General features: G+C 36.7%; 1 protein-coding gene and 1 non-coding gene across 2 annotated transcripts; both read right to left on the reverse strand.

Moving 5' to 3' along the window:
- Positions 1-825: 825 nt before the first annotated feature.
- LOC120779538 lies at positions 826-2,932 on the reverse strand. The gene is made up of 2 exons (XM_040111885.1): positions 2,383-2,932; positions 826-1,289 (listed from the first exon to the last, which is right to left on the reverse strand). Exons 1-2 carry the CDS (start codon positions 2,612-2,614, stop codon positions 826-828), a joined length of 696 nt encoding a protein of 231 aa, XP_039967819.1. The 5' UTR covers positions 2,615-2,932.
- Positions 2,933-15,811: 12,879 nt separating this feature from the next.
- Positions 15,812-16,018, reverse strand: LOC120779952. Its single transcript, XR_005705772.1, has one exon. It is a non-coding gene; the product is annotated as a small nucleolar RNA U3 (small nucleolar RNA).
- Positions 16,019-27,177: the final 11,159 nt, after the last annotated feature.

Consider the following 27,177-nt stretch of genomic DNA (forward strand, 5'->3'; position numbering starts at 1 on the left):
GACGGACTTAAAAAGATGGCAATAGTCATATAAACAATATATCTTGGAACCTTCGTGCAAATAAAAGGGTTTTTCTTCAGAAATATTTAAATAATTCATAACTGAAATATTAGTGGGCCCTTGATCACAGACTAAAGCTTTTACGTTTAGACCAATCGACTTTAGTGCTGTGATGTTCTTATTCAAAATTTCATGTAATTTGAATGTAGGAAGTCCACTTTTGGCAATATAATATGAAAACACATATTTCCAATTGGAACTCAACCCTTTTATCATGAAAAAACAACACTTACTACCCAATTTCATTTCACGATGGCCTTCCCCATAATCCACAAACCCGTCAATAACATCCCTAACTCTATTGTATGTTAGGTCGGTCTTAATTGATATTTCATCAAATAGTAGAACGCAATTTCGTTCTAAAACGGACATTTTTTTTGTAATTTTTTCTAAATTTCCCAAGACATTGGCATCGAACCCAGGGACAACATACTTTATGGGGCGCCATCGCAATAGAGAGCTCTTGCTTGGTAAAGCGAAACCTAAATCGTCACGCATAAAATTATAGGATTTATTGGACATGTTTTAATGTTTTGTGCCAATGCCCTTTCATTGTCACTGAAAATAGTGCGCTTCGCGGCGATCATCCTAGCGAATGTTACAGCATCTTTGCTTGAATTTACTTCCGCAACTATTGCACATTTACTAAGGTCTTGATACCTTTTTTCCAAATCTTTAATAATATCCTCCAACTCTTTGATCTTCTTATTCAATTTAAGCGCATTACTTTGATAGTAACGAGCCGATCGAGCAAATCGTTCACGACTATCTAATGCAGCCTACGTCGTCATTTTGGGGTTCTAATTCTAATCTCCTTTGTTCTAAAATTGAATATATTTCGAATTCCCTCAAAGTTATGTCGTCCTTCTCTTCTTTACTTCCTACAGCTACCTCAGGACAACCATAAGTTTTAGAAACGGGCGGGCACACCCAAATTGAGTCAGCACTAGATGAGCTACGACTTAGTGCTGAACCTAATCTGAAACAGGGAAAAGCCCCAGGCAATAGTTTGAATTTGGTAACGTACTGCGAATCGAAATGGTTACGACAAATAAAAAGACTATCGGAAGGCGACACAACTAAGTTGCAAGCCTTTGCCCAACTTTCTCGAACATCTTTCTCTTTAGGAAATTTGTAGAGCGTTTTCTGCCTATTAACGCAATTCGAAATGCAGCACCTTCGAACCGGCAATTGAGTCGTCCACAAATGCTTAGGGGGTTCGTCGTATCCTATTTATGTACATAAAAAAATTTTAAAGAAATTCCAATATGTACGTATATATATAAAATTAATAAAAATTTAAATGTAATTTTAAATCAAATTCAACCCACTGTTTCCAGTTTGATAAATTTTAAACAATTTTATAATATATCTGTCGAAAATTCTTTTAATTAGAAAAAATAAAATTAAATTAGTTAAATTTTAATTAGAAAAATATTAAATATCTATGTTCAAATATATTGAACATACTATACATTGCATATATTGAACATGAAATGCATTATCATGCAAAACAATGTTTGTAAATGTACGCACATGAACACAACATACATATGCATGTTAAAACAATAGGCAACATAAACATACACACATGCAGGCGCGGATCAACGGGGCAAAGTTAAAAGTAATACATTATTTCCATCATAAGTGACACTCCGCGAAGAAAAAGACTTTGAGTTACAAGCACAAAATTATATAGTTCCCTCCCCAAAATTCTACTCTGGATTCGCCCCTGCACACATGCACATAAATTTAGTTATTTAGGATATTTTGAAAAATAATATATGAAGCTTTGAAATTGGAAAATAAAAATTAGAATGAAATATTTCTAAGCTTAGAAACGAGCCAGTTGTAAGAATCTAAAGAATCTGATTTAAGTTTAAAGTTTGATCATACCAATCAAACAGTTTGATATTACAATTCAAACAGAATTTTTTCTTAAATTTTTCCTTTTTTTGAATTTTGAAAACATAAGCATATTCTTTATACATATATGTATGCATGTATATAGAAAAATATTTATGAATCATACATACATATGTATGTATGTACATACACATATATCGCTCATTTACATGAACACAGAATTTTTATATCTAACACGAGATATTTTACGATAAGAATTACTTTATATTTTTCACAAACAACGTTTATGCCAAAGAAAATATTTTACTACTTTATTGAATAAACTTATGCTGGTTTCCATATTCTTAAAACAACTTATGACACTTTTCATGTAAATGAGCGATATGTACAAGAACTTAACAAGTACAAAATAAAACTTACATATGCACATTTTAGATTTAAAAAAACATCACTTACCAAGGTTTAGGGTGGGCACAGCCTGTGCCTTCAACTTTTTCACACCCACAGCACTTTGTTCGAAGTGCTTAATGCAAACAAATGCATTGTGGGTGGGTAAATCCTGCGATGGTGGGATGCGTAAATTTTCCACCCACTTCAGGAGCTCCTCCTCTCTTTTAGGGAATGAGAAGAATCTTCCGGAAGATTCTGTCTCACACTCGCGAACGCGACACTTCCTAACTCTAGCCATTTTTTAATTAAAATTATTTAAAATTCACTTAAAACACTTAGAAAACGAATTGGCGACCGAGCTAAACTTTTCTCGACGAAATTCTATAAGAACTAAAATTCCGTTGACGATTTCTTTTTCAACTTTCATTTTTGGCGCAATTTCCCCACCCAAATATATTAGGATTAGAAGGAATCCAACTACTTGCATATACATACATATGTACATACATAGAATACAAGAACTTTTCCAACCAACCAGAAAACACCTGCATATAAATATATATGTTTATATTAGCTTTAACGTACATTGGCTCTCTTTTATATATATTAACATATTTTTTCCCATTGGCTCTAATAACTACTCAGTTCTGTTATTGTCGTGCCCCTGATGTTAAATGGTGAAATGCGCTAATAATTTTCTGTGGTGAAATGCACTCATCCAAAGCAGGTAATATCCCAAAACTGAAATATCCCTAAATTCTCGGCGTCGTGAACCTTCTCTATAATATACCTTCTCTGGTAGATGAGCCAGTTATGCTCTTTATAGGGTTTTGGAATATACGTGAATTATGTGTACATATGTATGTATGGTATAAAATTTAATTCGCAAATACGCTCTTGTTTGTTGTTTTTTCTTTTTTCTGTGCTTGCCGTAGCTTACTTTAAGCAATCCTGCTTATACTTGATTAAGTATAAGGGGCTGAAAATTTCGCAAATTTAAATACTTGAATTTTTGTATATTTTTTCTCTGGGTAGTTTTGTGTTATAACACAACGGTAAGCATTTACCGGCAATCACTAATCTTTTATATACAGTACCAAACTGCTTTGTTAGCGGTTTTCGGTTTTTACCGGAAAATAAACCGAACTCCGAAAACAGTTTGGTAACGGTTTTCGCTTATTTTTCGACCTGAATTTTGGTCTGAACCGTAAATTTAAGTTTTAGATACTAAACCATACATATGCATATGAAAGTGATACAAAAATTGAAAGGAACGATACAACTCACTTTCGCCAGGGGCTTTTGGGGATAATATGAGAGTATGTGTATGTGCCTGTGCTCTTGCCTGCGCTTGTGCCTGTGCTTGTGCTTGTGCCTGTGCGTCTTTCTCCAATCTTTGTGTTGCTGGTGTTGTTGGGTTTTCCTTGTTCCTCTTTTGTTTCGATTTGGTTTTGTTTTCACCGCACTGTGAAATTTGTTTGTTATGTCAACCTTTAGTTTGCGCACCACACTTTGTCACCTCACTCTTTGTTTTTTTCACCTTACATACATGTGTATATGTATGTATTATATATGTATTTTATGTTTAGCACCGCACTTTTGTTCAATTCTTTCACACTTGGTTTGCCCACAGGTATTCACTTTTTTAACATATACAATATACGTATGTACATATGTATATTAGATTTTGTATATATATATTTTTTCTTTGTTATCACTGTATTTACGTTGTTTGTAAATTTTTTTCCATTTTTTTTTTCTTTTTTTCACCACCGCTTTCCTCTTTTTTTCAATTTTTGTCCAAAGTTTCACAGTTTTTCACTTTTGGTTTTTCTTTTTTACACTACCGGTTTTGTTCTACACCGGGACTTTTTCGTGGTCACCAACGGCCAGTTGTTACTACCGTTTGAAGTTTTTTTTTTTGTTTTACACTACCGGTTTTGTTCTACCGGGACTTTTTCTTTTTCTTGTCACCAACGGTCAGGTATTACTACCGTTTTCCACACTTATCTTCACTTTTTTTTTCACTTTTTAATTATACTCTCGCAACAATGTTGCTAACGAGAGTATTATAATTTTGTTCACATAACGGTTGTTTGTAAGTCCTAAAACTAAAAGAGTCAGATATAGGGTTATATATACCAAAAAGATCAGGGTGAAGAGTAGAGTCGAAATCAGGATGTCTGTCTGTCCGTCCGTCCGTCTGTCCGTCCGTCCGTGCAAGCTGTAACTTGAGTAAAAATTGAGATATCATGATGAAACTTGGTACACGTATTCCTTGGCTCCATAAGAAGGTTAAGTTCGAAGATGGCCAAAATCGGACCACTGCCACGCCCACAAAATGGCGGAAACCGAAAACCTATAAAGTGTCATAACTAAGCCATAAATAAAGATATTAAAGTGAAATTTGGCACAAAGGTTTGCATTAGGGAGGGACATATGTGGACGTAATTTTTTTGGAAAAGTGGGCGTGGCCCCGCCCCCTACTAAGTTTTTTGTACATATCTCGGAAACTACTATAGCTATGTTAACCAAACTCTACACAGTCGTTTTCTTCAGGCATTTCCATATACAGTTCAAAAATGGAAGAAATCGGATAATAACCACGCCCACCTCCCATACAAAGGTTATGTTCAAAATCACTAAAAGTGCGATAACCGACTAACAAAAAACGTCAGAAACACTAAATTTTACGGAAGAAGTGGAAGAAGGAAGCTGCACCCAGGCTTTTTTTAAAAATTGAAAATGGGCGTGGCGCCGCCCACTTCTGGACCAAGAACCATATTTCAGGAGCTACTAGACCGATTTCAATGAAATTCGATATATAATATTTTCTTAACACCCTGATGACATGTACGAAATATGGGTGAAATCGGTTCGCAACCACGCCTTCTTCCAATATAAAGCTATTTTGAATTCCATCTGATGCCTTCTCTGTATAATACGAGTATAAACATTAGGAACCAATGATGATAGCGGAATAAAACTTTACAAAAATACGGTATTTGAAAAATATGTAAATGACGTATTATGAAATCTCGATTATCACTTTATAATGCGAGAGTATAAAATGTTCGGTGACACCCGAACTTAGCCCTTCCTTACTTGTTTTTTCATTGCTTTTTTGTTTTTTCTAATTTTTTAATATGTATGTCCACCAACGGTTTATTAACCGTTTTTAAAAAGTGTCACTTCACTACCGGTGTCTTTACACAAATTTTTTTCACTTTTTTGTTTCACCCGTTTTATACTCCGGGTTCTGTTTTTTTTTCACTTTTTTGATTTAGTTACCGCGTTTCCGTGACCGATTTTTATTATATTTTTTATTATTTTGTTATTGTTACCACTACTGCCGTCCGGTACGGCTTCGAAGGACCATATTTAAAATAGAAGTCTTCTTTTTTCCGAAAAAAAACCTCGCGGCACTTACCCTTTGTGTTGGCGAAACGATTTCAAAGCGGGATACTTGGTTGATACTCGTATGTACGTATAAGCGCACGGATCGTATGAGAAAGAGAGGCTGGCGCCGTCCGCCAGTCCCTTTTGTTGCTTGTGTTTGGTGTCCTCGGGTGTGGTGTGGAAGGTGTGGTGTAGATAATGATGAGATGAGAGTGTGATGAAATGATGTAGATGGTGTAGTCGTGTTGAGTGTGGTGTGTATGAGTGGGGTGTAGTTTTATTATATTAAGAGGGGGGTCAGGTGCTCATTTAGCCACTAAGAAAACTCAAGAAGCAAGAAAATTCCATTCCAAATTTAAAAGTTCAAAATGTTGCCGAAGGTCCTTCAGCAGTAAGGAGCAAATGGATGATTGGATCTTTGCAACAAGCTAATCAGTTCGAACCAACTGATGCTGTTTCTAACATTGAAAAGAGATATCAACGGCGTGCAAAAGAGCTCAAAAATACATTTGACGAAATTGAGCAAAACGAACTGAATTCTCTCGAGCAACTGAGAGAATTCAATACCAAGCTTCAAATACATTTTGAATATGTACAAGAAGCATATTTGGAGACTTAAAATATCCAACTAAACGAAATAACGGAAAACTCTATTGAGGATCAAATAGAGGAATTTCGAGAAAAATATACAATTACCCTCGAAAAATATACAGAAAAATTAAAGATAAACAATACAACACAAAAAATGTGTTCTAATATAAAACTGCAGGAAATTAAAATTCCGATATTTTATGGTGAAATGAAACAATGGTCGTCATTCCGCGATATTTTTAAAAGTTTGGTGCATAATTCGGAACACTTTACTGAAGTGGAAAAGATGTTCCGATTGAAGACATCATTAGGTGGAGATAGATAGATACAAGAATAGAAGACTACAATTCGTAGCACAAGTAGGGAGGCTACTGGATCAACCGTCAGCAAATGGAGAAAAAGCAGCAAGCATGGATAGAACCAAGGAATGTATTTACGCTTTAAAAGGACTCAATTTAAATTTAGAAGACGAACAAGCCATCATAGCTTGCATAGTGGTTCAAAAACTAGACAAAGAAAATCTACGCTTATGTGAGCAGAACGTAAAAAAAAGTAAAGAAATACAAAACCTAAATGATGTTTTCTGTTTTCTGGAGCAGCAATATCAAGCTCTAGAAGCAATACGGGACAAAAAAACAGCTAAATGGAACAATCAAAAGCAGCCACAGCGAACCCCTACATTTTATAAAGCTGCACAAAAAATTGTGTATACTGCAAGGTTCTTGGGCATCAAATTTTTGAATGCAGAAAGTTCCAGGCACGAAGGAAGTTCCAGGAATGAATGAAAGGAAATTCATAACGAGCAACAAGCTATGTTACATTTGCCTTGATTACGTATATGAAGGCAATTGTAGTAATAAGAAAAAGTGCAATAAGTGTGAAAGAAATCATCATAATTTGTTGCATTACAATGAATTCTAAAAAGGAAATGAAGAAAATATCGCAAAAAATCCTCCAGAATGATGACGAAACACTCGGAAGCAGCGATACTCCTAGTAACAGCACAAATAAGAGTAAAAGCAGCAGATGGAGGGTATGTCACACTGCGAGCTCTAGTCGATCAAAGATCTGAATAGACTACTATTTCCGAAGAAGCAGCTCAAATACTTCATTTACCTAAAATAAGAGAAGTTACTGAACTACAAGGTTTAGGAAATACCACAATGGGGGTGTCCAAATTTAAAATCAGCATTGAAATCAAGCCGAGATTCCTAAGCAACGAAGCATACAATGTCGCAGCAATAGTTTTGCCGAAATTAGCTAGTGCTCAACCAGACAAATCGTTTAAATGGGATGTAGAACAATGGAAAAACTATACGTTAGCTGATCCCAATTTCAATAAATCAGATCGAATCGATGTCGTCATTGGAAGTGATATATTTGCTGACATACTAGAAGAAGGCATATTTAAATAGGATTGAATACTAGGTAAAGCAACGAAATTGAGCTGGATATTGTCAGGAGGTTTACAACAACCGAGAAAAAACAAGACAATTTTAGCAGCGGTTACTACAACATTTGAGAGATTTTGGGAAATAGAAGACACCACAACTCAAGCAGATGAAGCAGATGATGATCAATGTCTAAAAATTTTTGAAAAAACAACAGTAAAAGATGAAAATAATCAATTTGTCGTCAATCTACCTTTTAAAAAGGAAAAATAGTTGGCGACTCTCGCAAACAAGCTATGGCGAGATTTCTTAATCTTCAAAAAAGGTTCGCTGCAAATGACGAGTTAAGAAAACAATACGAGCAATTTATTAGGGAATATTTAGAAATGGGTCACATGAAATAATCAATTGAAAACAGATGCGGAAAATACTATTGCCACATCAAGCAGTGATTCGAGAAGGCAGTCTAACAACTAAACTACGAGTAGTTGTCGATGCGTCTGCAAACACTACAAATGGAAGTAGTTTAAGTGACATCCTCTTCAGAGGACCGAGACTTCAAAAAGATAAATATTACATTATAATCATATGGAGACTTTAGCAATATGTATTAACAAGTGATATTGAAAAGATGTTTCGACAAATTAAAATAACAGAGATTGATCAAGATTATCAACATATATTGTGGAGAGAAACAAAAGCAGAGCCGAAAGAAGAATACAAACTACAAAGAGTTACGTATGGGGCCGCATCAGCTCCTTTCCTGGCAACGAGAACTTTACATGAAATTGCCAATTTCTGCGAGCCTCACAACTATTTGTTTTCAAACATCATTAAAAACGACTTCTACGTGGACGATTCAATGACAGCAGCAGATTCAATAAATAAATGTAAGGCCATTCAGTATGAAATATCGAAACAACTACAAAAATATGGATTTCACTTAAGGGGGGAGCCTGCTTTAGAGGCTTCAAAAAATCTACATTTTCAAGGATTTTTTTGGAAAGGAAAAAAAATATCTGATTGAAATGAAACCTTTAGAATTTATTCTTATATATTTGAAGAGCCTTCTCAAATTTTTTTTATTATTATACATTAGATATTCTTCATGTTTGAAGAAATTTACGGAGGCGCCTCGAGTGTGCAATTTCTGTGTGGCGGGCAAGATGCAGGTCGCAATTTTCATCTGAAACAAAAATCCAAAAGAAATTTTTAATTTTTAATAGTGTAATTCCTAGGTGAACCAAGAAAATTCAACAAAAGGTGAAAAACTCAACAATTTTTCGCAGATTAAAAAAAATGCATTTAAACAAAAAAATACTTTAACTCGTTTAAAAACCGGATTAATGTTAACTTTCTTAAGGTATTTTATGTTCACCTAGAATAGAATTTAATTCCAAATACAACACCCTTTGATTCGTTTCGATAGGACGTTTACTTTTTTCTATCTTGCCCGCCAATTAAGAAAAATCGTAAAAATGAACAACCGAGAAATCGCGCGTCAAAATTTTCACTTTCTGCCCAATCGATCATATATCTGCTAGACGCTCGGTCACTATTTTCCTTCTAGCTCCGAAAATATTTCGAATTCCCATCTAAAACTTTGGGGACATATTCTTAGATTATTTTTAAAGAGATTTAAGCAAAAAAAAGGTGCGTGGAGTCCCTACGCGCGGAAGAAGTTATACTTCTTAGTGATATTCAGAAATGCATATCATTTTGTATGAAAGAAAACTAGAACATTTAAATTCATTATGCACATTTTATAAAGCAAAGTCTAAATGAAGGAATTTTGACTCGGAAAGTAGTTCTGTCTCTTCGTTGCGGAAGGGAATATGCAGCGTAACCATATCTTTTATACTCTTCGAATTGGGTTGTCATATTATAATTTGTATATCTTATATCATGGTGTTTAGTCAATTTCTTGTATTCATTATTGGCGTTGCATTTGTATTGCGCACAAAACTGGGCCAAAGTAAAATGAATTTTCTTTTTATTTTTCTTTGCAGTTTTTCAATAAATTTAAATAAGTTTCTTAATAAATTTAAATAAGTTTTTTAATAAATTTAAGTAAATTTACATGTATTTTCATTTATATTTAATTATCAATAAATTTTTTTAAAATTATTTGCCCTAGTTGTCCATTTTATTTTCTCATGCATTTCAGTCGATTCTTGTATAGAAATTTGACCGGCGTAGAAGCAAAATGCGAAACAATCATACATATATTATGTCGTTTGCACATTTGTCTGTATGTTTGCGAAAGCAAATGTTCTACAAAAACATATTTCTATACTTAAACAAAATTATTTGAACCATCGTATATTTCTTACATGCATAACCAAACCATACTTAAGACAACGCCACGAAAGTGTCAATAGTGGAGTTGGTGGTAAGCACATAAAAAGTCACAATGTGAACGCAGGTTCGAATCTCGACGCACTTAGTCTTTAATTTTTGCATTTTAACATCGTAATACTATACTAATAAATATTTTTCTTACTAATAGAAATTAAATTTATCACAGCAATATACCTAATATGCATATACATAATATTGCTGTGATAAATTTAAATTTCTATTAGTACGAAAAATATTTATTAGTATAGTATACGATGTTAAAAAGAATACATCTTTCTATCCTATCTTGTGTATCTGCACATGCTCATATGAATGTATGTCAGTGGTCGGCATTTCTTAGCACAATTGTGCAAACTAACTTCACACGTACGCTTACGCTCTATCGTTCAGTCCAGGAATAATGGGATGCCCAACTTGTCTCTCACTGGAAGTGAGAGAACAATTGCTAAACGTCGAAACCACCTAAACTTTGACAGTTGACTGGATTGAGGAGGTTTTGACGTTTAGCAATTGGAAAAGAGGGACGACCAGATTAAAATCCCGCCAAATTATTATTCGAATGGAGACATTTTTCATTTTTTTGTCTCCATTTGTAACGGCCATTATTTCGAAGAATACCGAATGCGCAACAGCACGCAGATTGAAAGCTGTAAGTATATTTTAATTTTTATTAAATAAACTTGCATTTATTATATACTTTTTTATTTATTTTACAGATAAAATGCCGAAAACAACCAGCAATTGGAGAAAATGTGTTGTTGGCTGCAACGAGGGAGGAATAACATTTAGTTTTCCAAACAGTGGAACGGACCTCGAACGGTGAGTGAAAAACCATAAATAGTGCAAAAAGTGTTTGTGAATTTGTGAAAAATTTCGATGAAATCAGTGTTAATAAAATTGAATTTCCGTGTGTTTTTAAATGTGATGTGCTGAACAAGTAGAGCGCGACAGTCTGCAAGCGACATCTGTTAAATATTAAAACACATACGTTCTTATGGACACAGTTATGTAGTCGTGCAGCTGCCTCAATAACTGTGTCCATAAGAACATGTGTATTTTAATATTTGACAGATGTCGCTTGCAGACTGTCGCGCTCTACTTGTTCAGAGCGTAACTGTCAATTTAATTGCCATTGCCGTTAATTAGTTAAATAAATTATTTTAAAGTAACGATTTATAATTGAATATTTATGATAGTTACAAAAAAAGTCGTAATTTAAATATTCATTAAATATACACTTTTTGCACTATTATTATTATTATTATACATATTTTATAATTAAATGTTTGCCTTTTTGTATTTTCTTTTGTTTCTTATAATAGGCGTAAATGTTGGCTCAACCGTTTAGGTGTTTCCGATGAAACACCTAAACATATTTTTGCTTGTGAGCGGCATTTTTCGGCAAAAATGCGCCTTGAAAAGCGATTGCGTTCGGGGGCCGTTCCCGATATAAATTTAAAAGTTGAGCCTACATTTGACGTCCCAAATTCCGAATTAAAAAATACAATTTTATTGGGTCTAGAAGATTTTGCTCCTCAAGTTGAAGAAGCTGTCTCAAATGCACAAAATGCATCGAGGCAGCTTTTTCCAAGTATCGAAAATGAAATTGAAGATGGAATTTTAGAGCCTCTTCCATTTTTTGAGGAGGATGTATCTTTTAATTTTGATAAGGCCGCGCAAACAGGTAGGGGTCTGACCGCAGGTACAGAAAGGAAGAAGAAATTGAGGGAAGAGAATAGGATTTTGAAAATAAAGTTAGATCAAAAAGAGCAGGAAAATAGAAGTTTAAGGGCCCAGTTAGTTGAAATGGCCGCAGAGTTAGAAAGATGTAGGGAACAGCTAAGGAATAGCTCATTTAGGGAACAGTCAGACCCTCTTTCTTTAGTTTGTAGTAAAGTTCCTCCTCAGTTAGGTGCTTGCATTAGGAGTAGTTTTATAATAGTAATCGCCGTACCCATGGTCGGCGATATGACAATTTTTGAAAACGATAGCTTTGGGTGTATTTTTTCTATCGCCAGTTGCTTTTCGGCACTTAAAGCACCAATTAGATTTTCCATCCGAAAGTACTTTGGAAAACTTTGTTACAGACTGGCCCCGTTTCCCAGGTTGCACCCAAAGTAGCATAAAATCGTTAGATATTAGGAGTAGGGGATTCACTTCCGAACAAAAGTTCGTGTCGGTTTCATGTGATGAAATGTCACTGAAATGTCACTGAAATGTCATTTGCAGTATGATAGGAAATTCGATAGGGTGATAGGTATTGAGGATTATGGCGATGAAAATCGCACTTCTAGATTAGCAACTACTGCAATGACTATAATGGTGCAAGGTATAGGTGGAGAGCCTTGGCCCCACCCATTGGCTTATTTTTTCGTAAAAGGTTCCTGCAAAGGGGATGTCCTCAAGAAATATACATTCTTGAAGCCATTACCCAACTGCAAAATATAGGACTAATTCCTTGCCATTTTGTTTGCGACCAGGGCACCAATTTTCAGAATTTCGCTAATTTGTTAGGTGTTTCATCGTCACGGCCTTTTTTTAATGTTAATGGCAAGGAAGTGTATTTTTTTTACGATAGCCCCCATTTGATAAAAAGTAGTCGTAACTGTTTACAAAATTTAAAAAATACGGTTTTCTTTAAAAATAGACGGGTAAGTTGGTCGGATATTGTTCATTTTTATGAAACCGACTCTAAGGCGAGTTATCGGTGTGCGCATAAATTAACCGATGCTCATATTTATCCAAATACCTTCCAAAAAATGAAGGTTAAATTCGCGTCTCAAGTATTGAGTAATACGGTCGCTTCTGGTATGTTGTCCCTATATAGCTCGGGAGCCTTAAGCTCGAATAGTAGGAGCTTTATTAACACCGCGGAATTCGTTTCGTTTTTTAATAAATTATTTGATATTTTAAATAGCAGTTTCGTTGAGGCTGTTGTACCCACTAAAAAAGTGTTTGTAGGTTCCCCTGAACAATTAGACTTTTTAAATGAGGCAGAAGAAGTTTTAAAAACTATTCGGGTCGTAGACGAATTAGAAAGCAACACAACCAATAATTTTAGTTTTATAAAGGGGTGGGTGTTAAATATTAACAGTTTAAGACGATTGTGGCGATTTTTGTCACACTCAGGTTTTCCGTACTTGAAGACGAGACGACTATGTCAGGACAGTTTAGAACATTTTTTTGGTCAGATTCGAAGCAGAGGAGGTACTAGAGTAACGCCCTATATGTTCTCTAGTTTGTTTAGGAAATCGTGGGGCTTACGTTACGTAAACGTCGTAACAAAAGGAAACTGTGAGCTGCCTTTGGAACCTGATGCTACAGTAATTTCGGAACATAGTAATAATGTTCTACGTAATGTGTGTAATGATTCACTATTGAATGACCTTTCTTGGCAGGATTTTCAAGGCCTACCACGGCCTGAACACTCCCTCGTTAGATCAATAACATTAGATAGTAGTTTAGAAATTAATTTTTTGAAAGAAAATGCATTTAGCTACTTTTGCGGCTATTTTTATTTAAAAATTTTCAAACTGCACACATGTTCCCTGCCTTTACCATATTTAGGAGATGAAATTCCTTCGGACGAATTCATCTTCATGCATCAAAATCAAATAGACAAATGCAATTTAGTGAAGCCGCCTGAGAATTTTATTGCATTTGTAAAAATTTTGGAAACCAGATTTTTAGAAGAATTCGACAGTAATTGTCATAAAATAGGAATAGGAGATATTCTTTTAATAAAATGGAAGATGTTAGGCCCTTTTTGTGTTGTGATAATTGTGACCCAAAAATAGTTATAGCCCTTTTATTAGAATTAGAATATATTTCTTAACTAAATTTTTAAATAAAGACCTTTCTGTCCCTAATTTTAAAAATAAAATTTTGTGTGTTTCACACCTATAGGTTTCAATTTTTTTTTATTTTTTAGTGGTTACAATATGCGAACTCAAACTTATGATAGAAAATAAAAAAGTAGAAATTTTGTAAACAGTTAGGATAAAGAGGCTCTAAAATAAGAAAGCAATTTTTTTTAAGGAAAATTAGAATTTGGGATATAAATGTAGGCATTTGTATATATGTATATATGTTATTTATTATTCTGTGATATTTTTATATATTTTTTTACATGAATTGTTATTGTTTTGTTTTTATCATTATATGTATACATTTATTCGTTATATAATGAATTGTTATCGTTTTTTTACTTTATGTAAATAAATTTTTAATGGGTGATATAGGCCTAAAGGGGAACCGAGCACCCAAAACTAACTTCGGTAACGCGCCGTTTTGCATACCTCCTGGGTGGTGTGGAAACTGCAATTGGGCATTTTAATTAAATGCCCAAAAATTCTTATTTCGTTCGATCTGGCCACAATGGAAAATGTTATAAAAAACGCTTATTTTGAGGCGCTCTCACACTGGAATAAGTTGGGCATCCCATTATTCCTTGTTCAGCCCAACTCCTCTCTCACTGGAAGTGAGAGAACAATTGCTAAACGTCAAAACCACCTAAACTTTGACAGTTGACTGGATTGGGGAGGTTTTGACGTTTAGCAATTGGAAACGAGCGATGGCCAGATTAAAATCTTACCAAAAAAATATGTAAACGGAGGAATTTGTTGCCGCTGTTCAAGATCGCTATTAAAAATTTAAAACAATGAAAATCAAAGAAAATGCGAAATTTAAATATATTTCATGAAACGTTTTGTAATTTGATGCATAATAGAAATCATTTTCTATTACAAATGATTAAAAACATTCATTAATTGACAACTAACAGGCTTAATTCACCTTATTAAGTATTGAAAGATCGAAAGTCAGTTGTTTTAATATATCATAAAATCATAAAAAAGGATTTAAGTGGTTTCGCCATATATTAAAAGTCCAATATATAATAATTTGCAATCGTAATAAACGTTGCGCGTTTTAATTTAAATGCCCAAAAATTCTTATTTTGTTCGATGTGGCCACAATGGAAAATGTTATAAAAAACGCTTATTTTGAGGCGCTCTCACGCTGGAATAAGTTGGGCATCCCATTATCCCTGGTTCAGTCGTTGTCGAGCCAGCAACGAATTAACATCACGCAAGGCTATAGCGCAAAACCAAATATACTCTGCAAGAAATATTTTATGATTCTAAATGCCTTTGGTGCCATGCAACTTCTTTTTCGTGCTCACCAACACAGTGACAGATCCTCTCATGCCGACCACTGATGTATGAGCACGAAAAAAAAGTAGCCCAGTGAGAAATTGGAATTAAAATTCAGCATCTAATCTAAATAATTAATAGTCTAATGAAAATTAACAAAATGTCTTTTAAGGATATATTCCCTATTATCTTTAAAAGACTTGGAACATAAAAGCCATTGCATGGCACCAAAGGCATTTAGAATCATAAAATATTTCTTGCAGGGCATATTTGGTTTTGCGCTATAGCCTTGCGTGATGTTAATTCGTTGCTGGCTCGACAACGACTGAACGATAGAGCGTAAGCGTACGTGTGAAGTTAGTTTGCACAATTGTGCTAAGAAATGCCGACCACTGATGTATACGCATGTGCGCGTTCAGAAATTCAAAGAATTTGCACAAAAAAAGAGAGGCGAAAGAAATAAAGTCATATAAAATAGTTAAGAATTCGCAAAAATGAAAGACAAACGAAAGAAAAATAATGCGCAAGCATACATAAGCGTACTGTACTTAATGACCGCATTATTTTTGCGTAAAACCTTGGAATTTATTCATTAAAATCACCACTCAGAAGTCGTTTTATCCGTTGTAAGCGAGCGATTTTCGAAGAAAAATAATTTCTGATATGCCACAATACAATATTAGAAATGAAGTTCATAAACCTCACGCTGTCAGATAAAACGATATACCTCGTCATCGCGGGTCGATTTCCAAAAAATTTAAATGAAGACTAACTACCAGAGATAAAGAGATGTCCAACTCCTCTCTCACTGGAAGTGAGAGGACAATTGCTAAACGTCAAAACCACCTAAACTTTGACAGTTGACTGGATTGGGGAGGTTTTGACGTTTATCAATTGGAAACGAGCGATGGCCAGATTGAAATTATACCAAAAATATATGTGAACGGAGGAATTTGTTGCCGCTGTTCAAGATCGCTAATAAAAATTTAAAACAATGAATATCAAAGAAAATGCGAAATTTAAATATATTTCATAAAACGTTTTGTAATTTGGTGCATAATAGAATAAATTTTCAATTACAAATGATTAAAAACATTTAATAATTGAGAACTAACAGGCTTAATTCACCTTATTAAGTATTGAAAGATCAAAGAAAGTCAGTTGTTTAAATATACCATAAAATCATAAAAAAGGACTTAGGTAGTTTCGTCATATATCAAAAGTCCAATATATAATAACTTGCAATCGTAATAAATGTTGGGTGTTTTAATTTAAAATGCCCAAAAATTCTTATTTTGTTCGATCTGGCCATAATGGAAAATGTTATAAAAAACGCTTATTTTGAGGCGCTCTCACACTGGAATAAGTTGTGTATCCCATTATCCAGGAATAATGGGATGCCCAACTCTCCTGTCACTGAAAATATGAGAGCCGCTCACCTACCGAACTTTGACAGTTGACTGGATTGGGTAGGTTTTGACGTTTTGCAATTGGAATGACTGGAACGGCCAGATTGAAATTATACGAAAAATATATGTGAACGGAGAAATTTGTTGCCGCCGTTCAAGATCGTTTATAAAAATTTAAAACAATGAAAATCAAAGAAAATGCGAAATTTAAACATATTTCATGAAACGTTTTGTAATTTGATGCATAATAGAAATCATTTTCTATTACAAATGATTAAAAACATTCATTAATTGACAACTAACGGGCTTAATTCACCTCATTAAGTATTGAAAGATCGAAAGTCAGTTGTTTTAATATATCATAAAATCATAAAAAAGGATTTAAGTGGTTTCGCCATATATACAAAGTCCAATATATAATAATTTGCAATCGTAATAAACGTTGGGCGTTTTAATTTAAATGCTCAAAAATTCTTATTTTGTTCGATGTGGCCACAATGGAAAATGTTATAAAAAACGCTTATTTTGAGGCGCTCTCACAATGGAATAAGTTGGGCATCCCATTATCCCTGGTATAGCCTTAATTTTTCAACGCGACAGACTGCAGCAGCACGACAGTGAACTGATAACGTCGTTGTGCACCTTACTACATGTACATTTTGAGAAGCAACAACAACACAATGGCCGGCATGTACACAAAACAACGCAGTTGTCCATTTTGTATGTACACAATTTCGTTGTGGCCATACTAATTCCATTTACTTCAATGAAATTTTAATATTTTGTTCAAAATGAAAGTTTTTATGCAAAAAATAAGTAAATAGGTAAATATTTTTGCTTTAAATTATCAATTGTTATTACAAATGATATAATATAGCTAGCTTATGCTTTTATTTGTAAAATAACGTCAAGTTTGTTAGAGCTGTGAATAATTTCACATTTTACATATTAGTGGCATCACCACTCTACCTCCTCTTTCTATCTTCCGTTCTACTGTCAACTCTACTGTCGTCCTACTATCGTTGGCAAAAATAGGAGCAAATTGAAGTTAGCGAAAACGACAACTGTCGGCCTGCAGTCGTGTAGTCGTGCAGCTGTCAAAATAACACTGCCCATAAGAACGTGTGTATTTTAATATTTGACAGATGTAGTTTGCAGTCTGTCGCGCTCTATGTGTTCACCACTTGAATATGTCACCAACCAAAAATTGAAACATTGTTCTACAAAAACAACAACAGCATAAGCATGGCAACATTGTGTTGTTGGTAGAAAAGCTGAGCTGTGCCGAAAGAAACGAACAGACGATCGCCGATTGTCACCGCTTCGCTTGCTGCTCGATCATCTTCGCAGACAAGGTTGAGTAGATTCATATTGAGCAAGGTTGCGCAACCTGAATCTAACGCAACCTTTTCCGAACTCGTATAAGAAGTATAACTCCAAAAAAAATCGATTTTTTGAAGATTCTAAAGTAGGCTCCCCCCTTAAGGAAGTGGATATCAAACAACAGTGAGATCATAGCAACAATTTCAATAAATAGCGCAAATGAAGTAATAAAAATAGCAAAAAACGAAGCAATAAAAACATTGGGTATTCAATGGGATGCTACCAAAGACGTGTTTGGATTTAATACGAATCTTTCAACGCAAAAGCTAGTTACAAAAAGGATGGCTTTCACTAATAACAGTAATAGCAAAGTTTTTTGTACAGAAACGTTGGTTGATAAATCTGAACTGGGACCAGTTACTTGACGAGGATTTAACAAAAAAAATGGCAAAAGTTTATGCAGCATATACCAGAGATAAAAAGAATAAAAATTCTTAGATGGTTTGAAACAAAAAACAACTTTAAATTTGAACTACATGGATTCGCAGATGCTTCAGAGAAGGCTTATGCAGCAGTTGTATATGCTAAAGTTGGATCAGTTATAACAATAGTTGCTGGTAAAACTAAAGTTAATCCAATTAAAAATAAGAAAACGTCGCCAAAACCTGAACTATGCGCGGCTCACCTACTTGCTAAATTGCTACAAAGGATAAAAACAGTTATCTACAGAGAAGTAAAAATATTTGCTTGGAGCGATTCATCTATAACGTTAGCATGGATAAATAATACTAAAATATTCTAGTTTAAACAAACTAATAAGAGTAGTAGCTTATATCTTACGATTTATAAAAATAATAAGAGGACAAAAATGTCCCGAATACTTAGGTCAGAAATGAAAGAAGCTGAAGAGTTGCAAAAACTTCAATTTAGAGAGGAAATTATGAGTTTAGAATTCAAAAAAAAAATTAATAATAAAAGTAGCATTGCATGCTTAAATCCAATTTTGGATAGTAATGGAATCCTGCGTGTAGGAGGTATGTAGGTTGGGTAATACGCATCTTAAATATAATCAAAAGCACCCAATAATATTAAATAAGTCACAATCCATATGAAATGTTCAAAAGGAAGAGGACAGAACACATTTAAAGGATACATAGCTGTATTTGTTTGTATGGCAACAAAAGCTATTCATTTAAAAGCAGTAAGTGATTTAACAACCGAAGCATTCCTAGCTGCTTGGAAAAGATTTTTTGCTAAAAGAGGTAAAAGTCAGCATATATACTCAGACAATGGAACAAATTTTTTCGGAGCTTGTAGAAGAGTAGACCTAGATTTCAAAAAGACAATCAAGAAAAATTCAACCGTAGCTCCAATATTAAAATCAGACAAGATTCAATGGCATTTTGGGCAGCCGTGATAGGCAGTGCTAGGGGAAAGTAAATTGACATTTGAAGAAATGATTACTTTGCTATCACAGATTGAAGCAGTACTAAATTTACGACCTCTATGTGCAATTGATAGTGAAAGCGATATGGACGTTTTAACACCTGGTCATTTTTTAATAGGATGCCCAATAATAGATTGTCCTGAGGCAATTAATGATGCACAAATTTTTTTAAACGAGTTAAAGGGCGATTTTACATTTTTTATGTGTCTAATGTCCGAAGATACCGCGGAGTGCATAGCTACGTTTGATGTATTTTATATTTGTCGGGCAAGTGCATCGGCTACGATATTTTCGTGTCCTCTTTGATATACATTATTAATTTTGCACCATACTCTTCTATTAAATTTTTCCATCTTTTCATTTTGGTATTTGGATTTTTCTTCGGATATGGAAAATATTAGTGCTTGGTGATATGTGTAAATTGTTAAATCAGCAATGCCGTATAAACAATTACGTAATTTCTGTAAGGCCCAAACGATGGCTAGCATTTATTTTTCGTTGGCCTCTAATGCATTTTTATCTAATTTAATTTTTACGTTAGTGCTTTTGTTTTTAGATATATTTCCGTTTTCTCCTCTGAGATACAGCTGTGGACACAAAAATGACATATGTATATCTTCTTTCTTGTGTTACAGTACCTATCATAAATGTTTTTAATGAATAACAAGTGTTTCGGTTTTTTTAAAAGGTTCACTATTTGTCTTCAATAACAGTACAAAATGAATTTGCAATTCATTCCTAAAAAAATAATCATAAAAAAATGCGAAAACTTTGGTATAATGAGCTGGACACAATGGCACTATCTAAAAAAGGTGAACAATTTAGTTCATATTGCATTTTTATAAATATTGTTCCATACAAACCTTTTTATTAGTAATATTTTGTGCTGTAACCTTTATTTTTAATGACTGCTTCACACCTGCGACCTATACGAGATTCTGATACTTAGCTTTAGGTACAGCGTACCAATTTTTTTTAACGCAGACCAGATCCATATTTTTATAACTAACCTTTGCAATTTCAGTCTTAATTTCATTCCATAGGTTTTCAATCGGATTTAAGTCAGGGCTTTGCGCTGGCCAATCCAAAATATCTACCCTCTCGACAGAAAACCAATTTTTAACTAGCTTCGAGGGGTGTTTGGAATCGTAGATCAGTAGATGATGGGGATAGGAGATGTAGGTCCGCACATCATGCCAAGAAAATGCTCACCAAACCATAATATTTCCGCAACTATGCTTTATCGACTTTTGAGTGTACCTAGGATTATATTCATGGCACTTAGGTTAGGTTAAGTTAGATGGCTGATCAAAGATCGCACATGGACTAATAGATATTGTCCTTTGTGAAGCCATTGAAAAATCGAACTCCCGTGTTCGGTTTTAGAGATCGGCAAACCGCCTAATAGCCAAAACAAATTTGCAGAGGCGCTTAATTTCTATTCCCGCCAGATCGGTAGGATGACGATGCCGCTGTGGCCCGGCACCCATACAAGTCTTATAATAAAAGCTCTCGCCGCCAGAGACAATGACGCCAGACACTCTTCGACCAACCCTGAACCCACTGTTAATGAGTTCAAGGATAGTATCGCCGCTCTGCTATCTGAGTGAATGGTCACTTTTTTGAACGTAGACACTCTCTTGAGCAGCAAATCTGCTGCTACCTTGATGGCTGCAACCACAGCCTGGAAGACACTGCGATAGTCAGGAAGCCTGAAGCTGGATTTGATAGAAAACTCCCGACAGTAGACCCCTCCAATAACCTTCCCTACAAACTTTGACCCATCCGTAAAGAAGCTTACTGCCCCTCTCCTCCAACGACTTCTTCCCTCCCAAACCTCCCTCGTCGGTATAAGTGCAGAGAAGGAGCCACCGGAGTTTGATATGGCGACTCCATGATCCAGATAATCCGGTATGCAGTCAAAGCTTGTGAGGATATCCGAGTGTTCAGATACACGCTCCTTTAGGAACCCAGATCCTCTGAGCCTAATAGCCACCTTTGCCGCCATACACCTTCTGGCAATATCCACCGGCGTTATGTTCACAATTGCATTAAGTGCAATGGTTGGGGTGGACCTTAATGCACCGCACATGCTGATAAGCGCAGCTTGTTGAACGCTCTCAAGTTTCTTTGGAAATGTGGTCTTCTGTAAAGCCCTCCAACACATAAAGACTCCATAGAACATTTGACTATGGTGTCATAGAGCCAAAGTACCACCTTCTGTGAGAGGCCACACCTCTTGCCAATAGCTCCTCTACAGCAGTATAGGGCAGTCGATGCCTTTTTGGCTCTCTCTTCGATATTGGCCTTCCATGAAAGCTTCTTATCCAGGATGAGCCCTAAATACTTTACTGTATCCGCCGGTTGCAGGCGAATACCTCCCATTTGCAGCAACGGTGCTACATGGATCTTGTACATTCTACTAAATAAAACCATTTCTGTTTTATTTGGATTGATGGCGAGTCCACTTCCGAACGCCCATTTTGTTACAACGCTGAGATATCCCTCCGTTAACTTTCCTTTCACCATAAGTGCTACATCGTCTGCATAGGCATTTACCTGACAGCCAAGATCTTCTAGCTTTTTGAAAAGGTCGTTAACGACAAGGATCCATAGAAGAGGAGAAAGAACTCCCCCCGGAGGGGTTCCCCTGCTCAAACTATGCCGCGCGCTCGCGCTGCCCCAATCTGTTTCGACCAATCTGTCGCACAGAAGACTGAAAATGAGGTGCTTGACCGTCTAGGGCAGTTATGACTGCCTCTGGCAGGACGTTGTTGAAAGCTTCCTCAATATCAAGGAAGGTCCCTACAGCGAAGTCCTTACCCTCAATTGCTTCCTCAAGCCACGACACGCTAGTGTGCAGGGCAGTGTTCACTGACCTTCCTTTACGATACGCATGTTGCGCTCCTGATAGATAGTCTCTCGGAACGCGCCTTCTTAGATACCAGTCCAGCAGTCTCTCCATAGCTTTTAGTAAAAAGAAGGAGAGGCTGATGGGCCTGAAATCCTTGGCCGTGACGTGGGAGCCCCTGCCAGCCTGCGGGATGAACGTAATTCTGACTCGTCTCCAGGCCCCCGGGATGTAACCTAATCTAATGCAGCTCGCATAGATCGGTGCCAACCAGCTGCACGATACCTTAAGAGCCTGATGCAGCTGAGCTGGTATGATGCCGTTCGATCCCGGGTACTTGAACGGTTTGAACCAATTTATCGCCCAAGTCAAGTGACACTCATCCAGAAGGTCGACAAAAGCCGTGTAAGCAGTATGCCGGCTAGACTAAATCCGATATACCTATGATCAGAAAAGGAGTGGTCACCGAGAACCCTCCAGTTTGAGATCAGCGGTGCAATCGCGTGTGAGGCTAGGGGGAGGTCGAAAACCTCCTCAGTACCTGCGGTCACAAAAGTTGGAGAATTTCTCCTATTGCAGATGCGAAGATTTTCGCTAACAATAAAATCAAAAAGCGACTCACCTCCAGTGTTGGTATCTGAGCTCCCTCAGACCGAATGTCGCAAGTTGGCGTCCGAACCGATGATGTCACCGGCACCATTCCGAGACGCTTCAGCCAAGGCCCTCCTTAGCAATGCGGGAAGCGGCTCCACCTCATCATCGTGAGGCATATACGCGGAGATGAGCCAGACATTCCCGGTGTCGCACCTCCAGAACTCGCAAGAGGTTTGGGTCATTATCCATGGCCGTTTGACCATCTCTAACGTCTTCCGCCTTCTCCTCCGCATCTGCAGCTTGAGTGTCAATAGCCCTGGCATCCGTCGGGAATACCTTCAGTACTACCATCTCGAACCCATAACTGATGGCTCCCTTGGTTTTGCTGAGAGGACCGATAGACTCCTCGTTAAGCATTATCAGCGCCTGCTGATATGGTTCATCGGTTCTGTCCAGCCTTATGACCCTCCAGTCATGCGCGGGAAGTGAGGGGTTGCAGTACCTGAGGATTTTCTCGATCTCTTTCGCAGTGGACGGTTCGGCTGGCAGCCAGACGCGAGCCCTAGGGCGAAGAGGAAGATCCTCTTTGTCCACGGCCTTCAGTCTGGCTCCCTTCCAGACCTGCCCCATCAGAGATACTGCCTTCTTATATAAGATGACCGATCTTTCATCGGCGCATCAAGTCAGCTTGTGCAGCCCATGGCGCCAATCCGCACTAACACATTTTGGGGGTGGCCCAGTGTTTTCCTTAACCACCTTGAGGAAGACTGAAGAGATAGCCGCCGCTACTCTCTTCCACTCTTCATGGGAGATAGCGCCGTCCTCCCTGCTGCGGTCGAGCACACCAAGTACTCTTGCACCAGCGCCTTTAGCGATTTCGCTGAAGGGTGACGCAGCCCCCGTTCGCGGTTTTTTGCCAAGGGATGTTTCTCCCTCATGCGACCTTTGCAGTTTAACTGTTGGTTCTGGTCTCTTTGTTTCGAGTCGTGACCTATCGGTCTCGCTCTCACTAAGCACCTTCTTGGCCCACTCAAGTGTGTTAGCATGCTGCTCAGATACCTGATCAGCATGCTTACCACCGTAGCCTTCCACGATTTTTGCCGTTAATCGACGGTCCGACTTCAGCTTCCTAGCTAAAGCACCTTTGCTAATGCCCCCTGTGGATCCCTTCATAAATCTAGCAGAAGTTCCTCTGCTAGTGCTGGTGTATGAAGGCTCCACCCTTCACTACCTTCTTTTCTGTCGGGTTTGCTCCGGTTTCCCCCATCTTGCCGCCTGAAGCGGAGACTCCTACCGGGGTCTTAGTCCTGTTTCTGCAGCTACTTGACGACGGTTTCGTCGCCCCGGGAGCAGCAGGCCCGCCTGGGACATATCTGGGTGTCGATTTCGACGCCCCTTCACCTCCCTTCGTCACCTTCTCGTCAGTACTTCTTTTAAAAGTGTCCATGCTACAAGGTCCCCCCTCAGAGCCGCTATCCGTCCACCGGAAGGTATGGTCCCAAGGTTATCTCAGTGATGAGGCCAAGGCGAGGGTTGACGTACGCCCTTATGAGGCAGAACGTTCAAAGCCGACCAGCGTAAAGAAGGAATCCTCTTAACTTACACCTACCACGCCAACTTAACGACGACGTTGGCGGGGGGACGTACTCTGAGGCCTGCCAGGGTTCGACATTAGCCCGACAGCCATTTCTGAAGAGTGTCACCCCATCATACTCAGGTGGCAGAATGCCGCCACCACCAACCCAGGGTTCTAACATATCCAAATAAGTATTCCTATTCTAAAAGCCAGTTCGATGCCAAAAAGTCGTCTAGTAGACCATTTAGCGTTACCCAGGATGCACCCCCTCGGGGATTTGCTATCTTGACGTGATGATCCAAAGAGCGATGCTTGCGGTAGCGTAGCTACCAGTAGGGCCACCAATGCCGGTAAGGTCGATGGTGAATATCGAAGCTAAAAGCAACCCACAACATATCAGCGTCTGTTACTATAAGTACGGCTGAAAGCGGATGTCTGTACTTGTATCAAGCGGTTCGCTATATAAATGTGTAAGGGAAACCACTGAAGTATACTTCCCAGCATATCATATGACAATGATAGTACAACCAAAACAATGGCCCTCAGTCTCCGGCAAATCGAGGGTGCTAAGAATCCCCGGAGGTAAAACAAAACAAACTTTAAACATCGGAACATTGAACACAAGAAGTTTATACGAGCCTGGAAAACTAGCTAATACGATTTTAGAAACGGAAAAATTAAACAAATTAATTAAATTAAGTGAAACATGGTGGCCAGATTGTGGAGAATTTATTTCCCAAAATACAAAGTCCTTTTTCTCTGGCAACCAAACTAAAAATCACCGCAATGGTGTAGGCATTATAGTAAAAGAAAACATTGCAAAATCTGTCATCGGATTCATGCCGAAATCTGATAGATCAATGATGCTAAAGTTATTTGCAAAACCACTGAATATTAATATTATTCAAGTCTATGCTCCAACGGCCGACAAAAGTGATGACGAAATAGAAACTTTCTATGATGAACTAGACGAACTTATGCGATTAACAAAACCATACGAAATAAATATAATTCAAGGCGATTTTAATGCAAAAGTTGGAAGAGAAAAAGTAGAAGGAGTTGCACTCCAATACGGCTTAGGTGAAAGAAATGAGAGAGGAGATCGACTAATTCAATTTTGTCAAGAACACAAATTAATAATTTCGAACACATTACTTAGCCTGCCTCCCAGAAGACTTTATACATGGAAATCTCCATCGGACGCCTCTGATAATATCATCAGAAATCAAATAGATTACATTCTGATAAATAATAGCTTCTGTTCCTCAATAAAAAAAAAGTCAATACATATCCAGGAGCGGATATACCTTCGGATCACAACATGCTACTGGCAAAATTGCGTGTAAGGCTAGCCGTAATTAAAAAAAGTAAGCCTCAATTTAAGCTAAATGTTGATAAGTTGTGAGACGAAAGTGTGAAACGCCTATTTGAAAGTGAAATCAATGAAAAAATAAATGATATCCCATCAGGAAGTGCGGAAAGTATATGGAGCGACTTAAAAGAGATAATTTGTACTATAGCAAAAAAACTCTCTTGGAATAAAAAAGAAAGAAAATTATAAAAATAATTGGATGACAGATGACATATTAAAACTAATAAGTAAACGCCGGGAATATAAAAATAAAAACACTGACATGTATAGACAACTGAATAGAAAAATAAGGAAGATGTTCCGTAATGCAAAAACAAGCTGAATATACAATGAATGCCAAGAAATTGAAAGACTACAATTTTTACATGATACCTTCCATTTATACAAAAAATTGAAAGAAGCCGTAGGTATTCATCGTAAAAATCCGCCCTCAATCCTCATAAATGAAAACAATGAGGTGGTATTTGATATTAATGAAAAGAAAAGTATATGGAAAAAATATATTGAAAACGTTTTTTTCATCTTCATCACAGACCAACTGGCAATTATATTACGAAAGGCGAAATAGAGAGAGCTATACAATCCATGAAAAATTACAAAGCAAGAGGTACGGATGAGGTTCCAGCTGAAATTTTAAAGTTAATAAATGACAAAAATATGACTCTCTTAGTAAAGCTTTTTAACCAAGTTTATGACATTGGCCAATATCCAAAAGACTGGTTAAAATCAACATTCATACCACTACCTAAGAAAAATAATGCGAAACATTGTAGTGAGTAAAGACTAATTAGTCTAATGTCACATGCTCTTAAGATATTTCTAAAAGTCATTCACGCCAGAATATATAAGAAATATGAAGAGTAGGGTGCCTCATTCTGAGTCAACCTTTTTTTTTCAACTGAAAAACGGGCTAAAAACTTTCGAAAATGTGAAAAAGAAAGTCACTCAAAAGATGGAGGTGCCTCTTTAAAATTTTCAGTTTTCCATATAAATTACATGGAAAAAAAATCATTTTTTTATGGTCGTTATTGTGCGGAGGTTATTATATGTGCACGCGATGGCTGCCAGTAGGGATGCTAAACTCGATTCCGATTCTACTCGAAAATCGAGTTTTCTCGTAAAATAATCGATTTTTCGAATGTCAAGAATCGATTCTTAATCGACTTCGACTACTGAAGATCGATTCCGAAAAATCGATTATTTTACGAGAAAACTCGATTTTCGAGTAGAATACCTACCTAGTACATATTATGAGCTTATTAATATTGTACATATTATTAAATGTTATATGATCACCAATATTCGAATACGAATTGGCAAATAAAGAAGAAGAAGAAGAAGAAGGATGCACCAATGTAGAGGCGACCTGCACTACATCGTAAAATGCATGGCAC

Source organism: Bactrocera tryoni, unplaced genomic scaffold, assembly GCF_016617805.1.
Source record: "Bactrocera tryoni isolate S06 unplaced genomic scaffold, CSIRO_BtryS06_freeze2 scaffold_11, whole genome shotgun sequence".
Taxonomy (NCBI): Eukaryota; Metazoa; Arthropoda; class Insecta; order Diptera; family Tephritidae; genus Bactrocera; species Bactrocera tryoni.

Coding starts and splice junctions, on each gene's coding strand:
- LOC120779538 (XM_040111885.1), bottom strand. CDS start 2,614: ATGGCTAGAGTTAGGAAGTGTCGCGTTCGCGAGTGTGAGACAGAATCT. Junction 1,290..2,382: donor TGTGCCCACCCTAAACCTTG/GTAAGTGATGTT, acceptor GTACATAAATAG/GATACGACGAACCCCCTAAG.